The 6,419-nt window shown below is 25.0% G+C and overlaps 2 protein-coding genes across 2 annotated transcripts; both read left to right on the top strand.

The window, feature by feature from the left end:
• Window positions 1-825: 825 nt before the first annotated feature.
• On the top strand, window positions 826-2,871 carry Phum_PHUM470750 (COP9 signalosome complex subunit, putative; the record flags this gene model as incomplete). The annotated part of the gene is made up of 7 exons (XM_002430224.1): window positions 826-1,106; window positions 1,186-1,495; window positions 1,651-1,970; window positions 2,064-2,258; window positions 2,393-2,522; window positions 2,586-2,720; window positions 2,803-2,871. 7 exons carry the CDS (start codon window positions 826-828, stop codon window positions 2,869-2,871), a joined length of 1,440 nt encoding a protein of 479 aa, XP_002430269.1.
• A 1,051-nt stretch (window positions 2,872-3,922) lies between these two features.
• Phum_PHUM470740 (3,2-trans-enoyl-CoA isomerase, putative) lies at window positions 3,923-5,464 on the top strand (the record flags this gene model as incomplete). The annotated part of the gene is made up of 5 exons (XM_002430223.1): window positions 3,923-4,177; window positions 4,443-4,589; window positions 4,693-4,811; window positions 4,903-5,084; window positions 5,295-5,464. 5 exons carry the CDS (start codon window positions 3,923-3,925, stop codon window positions 5,462-5,464), a joined length of 873 nt encoding a protein of 290 aa, XP_002430268.1.
• Between the last annotated feature and the right edge of the window lie 955 nt (window positions 5,465-6,419).

Here is a 6,419-nt window from a genome sequence, read left to right as displayed (position 1 = left end):
AATTTTTTTTTCTTCTTTTTTTTTTTTTATAAATGATAAAGCTTTTTTGATTATAATTTGTTAGCATCTGCGCAAGTAAAGCTGCCACCGCCATTTATAATTTTTTACCAACCAATAAGATTCATTACTAAAAAAAGAATGCCACTACCGCCAATGCAACCATCTCTGTATCAGGTAAAAATAATTTGTATTTTTTTTTTTTTTTACTAATACTCAGATAAAAAACCGGTTCAAAATTTAACATTAAAAAAAAAAAAACTAGTACCGACTACTTTTGAAGCAAAAACATCACAGTATTACTTCCGTGGAAAAAGCTATTATGATTCGATATCGGCCATTATAAACATTGTATTTGTAAAGAAAAAAAAAAAAAAAATTACAAGTTTAACAATCGTTATATTTTCCTATTTATTTTGTCAACTATAATGGATTTGACGCAAATTATTGCGCGTGCAACATCCACCGTTTGCTTTCCAGACGGTGAAAAGGTATGAAGTTTTATAAATAAGTTTTATCCAAATAGGGTTACACCGACAAATTTACATTACTTTTATTTTATTAAAAGTTTACATCATTAAATTATTTATAACTTTTCAAATTTCTTAATAAACTTTCATAAATCGCATTGCCTATCAGAAAGCACGACTTTAATTTAGTAATTTTAAATAATTTATAAAAATTATTGAGGACTGTGATATGTAATCACAAATAAATTTAAGAAATGGTTTTTATTTGACTGAAATTTGTTTTTCCGTTTATAATTATATTATTTAAATCATTAAAAATTTTAAATATTCATTCAAATACATTTTCTTGGTGTTTTATATGATGAAGGCTGCGGTGGAGCCCATGCAAGTTGATGCTCCACCAGAAGATAATGACAACACCGAAGAGGAGCCTCATGTTGTAGAAAACCCAACAATAGATTTAGAAACTTATGCAAACAGTTACACAGGTCTTGCTAGACTGAATAGATTAAAATACATTGCTGACCATTGCCCTGCTCTTAGGGTTGAAGCATTGAAAATGGCTTTATCATATGTTATGAACACATACAATGTCATTTTATATCAACAACTCCATAAAAGTCTACAAAATGCTGTTGGGTAAACATTTTAAATCTTTAATTATTTCTATATTTTTAATTTTATTATTCATTAATTTTTTTGTTATTTACTTAAATAGAAGTGTATCAAGTCTTCCTGATGTTGCTGGAGGAGCACAATCAACATCTCAAGACTTTCCTTCATTAGATGTTATTTGGGTTGAAACAAAATCTAAAAAAGCTGCTGTTAAATTAGAAAAATTAGATGCCGATTTGAAAAATTATAAATCGAATTCAATTAAGGAGAGTATAAGAAGGGGCCATGATGATTTGGGTGATCATTTCTTAGACTGTGGAGATTTACCAAATGCATTAAAATGTTATTCTAGAGCTAGGGACTATTGTACAAGTGGAAAACATATTGTCAATATGTGTTTGAATGTTATTAAAGTAAGTCAAAAATTTTCCTTTTTATAATTTTGTTCATTAAGTTTTATGTCTTTTTCTTTCACTTCAAAGAATCATAAATATAAGCTATAAAAAATTGAAATGAATAGGAAAGTAAAATTAGGAAAAAAAAATTTTTTTTAATTTTTCTATTTTAGGTGAGTGTATATTTACAAAACTGGTCTCATGTTCTTAGTTATGTGAGCAAAGCCGAAGCGACACCAGATTTTTCTGAAATGCATTCAAAAGAAAGTCAATATAACCAAACAATTTTAACTAAATTGAAATGTGCAGCTGGTTTAGCTGAATTAGCATCGAAAAAATATAAATCTGCTGCAAAACATTTCCTACAAGCAAATTTCGATCACTGTGATTTTCCAGAATTGCTATCACCTAGTAATGTCGCAATTTATGGCGGTTTATGCGCTTTAGCCACTTTTGATCGTAATGATTTACAAAAAAATGTTATTGTTAGTAGGTATGTTTGCATAGAAAAAAAAAAAAAAAAGTGCCATCATTTATTATTTTTGCGGTCATCATATAAAAAAAAAAAAAAAACTTAAAATTTCAGTTCTTTTAAATTATTCCTCGAACTGGAGCCTCAGTTGAGAGATATTATATTTAAATTTTATGAATCCAAATATGCTTCATGCTTAACACTCTTGGATGAAATGAAAGATTATTTATTATTAGATATGTACATTGCACCACATGTCAGTAAACTATATATGCAAATAAGAAACAGAGCTCTCATACAGTATTTTAGGTAATATAATTTTTTTTTCAAATAGTTTTCTAATACTTAGTTTTATCACCTTATTATAATATTTCAAAACTTTATCGAAAATGTATCAAATATTTTTCTTTGATTTAAACATTTTTTTTTTTGTTATGTTTTAGTCCATACATGTCAGCTGATATGAAAAAAATGGCTGCTGCATTTAATACTACCGTTCCTGCTTTGGAAGATGAATTAATGCAGCTTATTCTTGATGGGCAAATACAGGCTCGAATAGATTCGCACAACAAGGTATGATAATTATTGAAAATTAAACTGCACATAAGATATTTATTTATTAAATTCAATTTATAGATTCTGTATGCAAAGGATGTCGATCAAAGAAGCACAACATTTGAAAAATCTCTTCAAATTGGAAAATATTATCAAAGAAGAACTAGAATGTTGATACTTAGAGCCGCCATGCTTAAACATCAAATTCACGTCAAAGTAAGCCATATTCGATGATGATTACGTAATTGTTATTGTAAAACTAAGCATTTTTTTTTTTTTTTTTTTTTAGAGCCCACAGAGAGATAGTACTCAAAGTGGAGATATGTCTGTTGCTCCTGGCAATAGCACAATGGCTCAGAGAACTTGAGGGTACTTATCATTCGGGGACAATTCCAAAGAACAAAATTTTGCTTCTCGAAGTCGATCTTTTTTTTATAACTTTTGCCTGTAGGCATTTATTGACAAAATATTTTTAAATAAAAAACAATCAGGGGCAGATAAGAAAAAAGATTAAAAAATTAATGATATCAAAATGAAGCAATTTTTTTTTTATTTACTATTACTAGTGTGGTGATTTTTCAAAGAATAGAATCATGAGTGAGTGAATTTTATCGTTTTTACTGTGCTCAAACATTGAAAACTTGCTTACAGTTATGGTAATTGAATGTGAAGAATCAATTTTTTTTTTTTCAGTGATTTACTTGAAAAGTTTTTTTTTAACTTAAATCAAATAAATTATTACTTATATGTATAAGGCAATAAATAAAAATAATTACTATTATTTTTCTGTTTATATTTTCATTTACATGACTTGAAAAAGTAAGTTTCATTTACAACAGTTTTATATTAAATCATGAAACCTTTAAATAAACTATTTTATTAAATGTTTCCTTTGCAATTTTTTTTTTTTTTTGGTAATATAATAACTTCTTATTAAACATGCATTTTGCTGACTTTTGATTTTACAAAAGGTAAAATAATATTTTGTTGTTTTTGTTGAGAAAATGTTTATATTACGCCACATTTTATTAATTTTCTATCTCAAAGGATAACTGATTAAATAATATTTGGAATTGATTATAAAGAGTCAATTGTCAGAGTGACGACATTTTTCCCTCCAATGTTTTCCGTAACATTTCCATGATTTCTTAGAAATGGCGTTCACCACTTTGGTAGTTGATTAATTTCTTTGATTTACTTTTTTTTATTTTTTAATTATTATTATAATTTTTTAAAAAAATTCTTTTATATAATTATTTTTGATATTGCAAATGAATAATTCTGTCATCATGGTAAGTTTACTTTTACTGCGTTTTTCCTTATTTAAAATGATAAGCCAAAAATATAATACTTTAGTTCACTTTTACAAAGTGAACTATTTTTATGACATAACTATTATTCGATAATTTTTATTTTAGATGAATACCCTGAAGTTAAATAAATTTTTTTTAAAAAATTACACATTAAGTTCAAAAAATTCAGTGATTAAAAATATTAGAGCCTATGGAAGTTCTAACCTGGTTAATGTTCAGGTTAACAGTAAAACAGGAATTGCTACAGTTTTGATGTCAAGACCTCCGGTTAATAGTTTAAATTTAGAATTAGTTTCTGAATTAACTAATACAATGGTGCAAATAGAAAAAGATAAAGGCAAAGGAATGATTATTTCTTCAGTAAGTTATTTATGTGTCTTTAATTATAAGCGTTACTTAAAATATTTCAGTCGTTAAATAATTTGTTTGAAATGATTTCATGGTTATTATCTATTCACAATTATCAGGAAAATATGTAGTTATTTATTTTAATGTAAATAAAAACATTCCACGATTTCAATTTTAAAAATTTACAAATTTTTTCATGGATTCTATTGTTTTAGTCACATTTGTTCAAATCAATTAGTCACAAATCAATTAATTAAAGTGTGAATTTTTTTTCCAGTCTAGTCCTGGTATTTTTTCTGCTGGAATAGATATAATGGAACTTTATCAGCCAAACCCAGATAGAGTTAAAGCTTATTGGACAGCTCTTCAAGACTTATGGTTACATTTATACAGTTCTGCTTATCCCACCGCTGCCGCAATAACAGTTAATGCTTTTTTCATTCTTTCTTATCAAGTTATCGTCAAGGACTTATACACTTGTGCGAAAAAAATTATTTATTTTAAAATATACCATTTGTGTCTTTTAGGGTCATAGTCCAGGTGCAGGATGTTTAATAGCATGTAGTTGTGATTACAGAGTTATGGTGCAAGGAAAATCTTCGATTGGATTAAATGAAACACAGCTTGGATTGGTAGTTCCATCGTGGTAAATAAAATTAAATCAAATTTTTTTTTTTTTTTTTTTTTTTTTTTAATATCGAATAAAAATTAAAAGTGTAAATTTTAAATATAATTAGGTTTATTGACACATTCAGAAATATTGTGTCTAAGAGGCAATCAGAATTGGCGTTGATTTCTGGAAAACTATTTACTGCAGATGAAGCCCTTAAAATTAATTTGGTCGATGAAGTTGTCGAGGATAATAATGCTGCCATTGAAAGAGCCAATGCTTACATTAGTCAGTTATCTTCTTACAGTTGTGAGTTGTTTTTATTATTATTATTATTATTATTATTTGGAAGAGATATTAAAACATATAACACAAAGTTTTTTAAAATAATATAAGAATTGAAAAAAGTAATCATATTAAATTTTATTATTAGAGATAAGTAAAATTTTTTTAATCGATTTTTAATTTCGATATTATTATTATTATTATTATTAGCGTGTTTATAAATTATTATTTCAGTGCATGCAATGAGTCAGACAAAATTATCACTCAGATATGACGCAATTAAACGTCTTCAAGATAATAGAGAACATGATTTGAGAGTGTTTACTAAATTTGTCACATCACCAGAAATACAAAAAGGCTTACAAGTTTATTTAGAAAATATTAAGAAAAAGAAACAAACATAAATTATATAATTTTTTTTTTTTTTTTATATCGTTTTCGATGGTTTTATACAACAACCCTCGGTTTAAACATTAAAAAAAAAAAAAAAAAATATGTTTTACACAATAATTTTTTTTTTATTATTTTTTTTTGAAAGGCTTTCAATCTTTCTGAATGAAAACATTTACAAAAAATAAATAAATAAATAATCATTTATTATTTTGTTAGTGTCGTCACAGTTTTTTTTTTCTCTTCTATTTTCTTAAAAATTCAAATATTTTTTTCTCTTGTGAAAATAATTTTTTATTTATGAAAAAAAAAAGAAAAAAAGTTAAGATTAAGGCCTTTCAGAAATTTTATAAATAAATAATTATGATATTATGGTATATTTGGGGATAATTTTTTTTTTTTTTTTTTTTTTTTAATTTTAATTATTCGATATAGATAATGATAATTAGGAAAAAAAAAAGTTTAAGTTACGGTAGAAGTAATATTAAAAAAAAAAAAAAAAAAAAATGATTGGGGTAAATAATACCGACGGAAATTTTATTATTTTTTTTACAAATAAATTTAAATAATAATAATAAAAAAAATTTTTTTAAAGGTTGGGACCGAAACGAAAACTAAAAACATCCCAAAAATTTTTTTTAATTGTAATAAGAAAAAAAAGAAAAGAGAAAAAAAATGAAGTTTTTTATTATTATTTTATTATTTTAAATTTTTATTATATATATATTATTTAAAAATTTTTTTAAGTTAATAAGTTTTATTTTTTTTTTAGTTAATTTTTCGTCGTCGTCGTCAATTAATACAAAAAAAAAAAAATGAATTAAACGTTCGTTTTTATCTTTTTTTAAATTAGTTAAAAATTTTAAATAATGACTAAAATCGATTCGTTATGAATACTAAATACGAGACTAATTATGTCTCTGACTAAATTTCGCACATACATACTCTCTTTTTGTTAATGGAATATAT

Source organism: Pediculus humanus, genomic scaffold (assembly GCF_000006295.1).
Source record: "Pediculus humanus corporis 1103172108251 genomic scaffold, whole genome shotgun sequence".
Taxonomy (NCBI): domain Eukaryota; kingdom Metazoa; phylum Arthropoda; class Insecta; order Psocodea; family Pediculidae; genus Pediculus; species Pediculus humanus.
The sequence above is the reverse complement of the archived record's forward strand: the minus strand, read 5'-3'. Positions and strand labels throughout refer to the sequence as shown.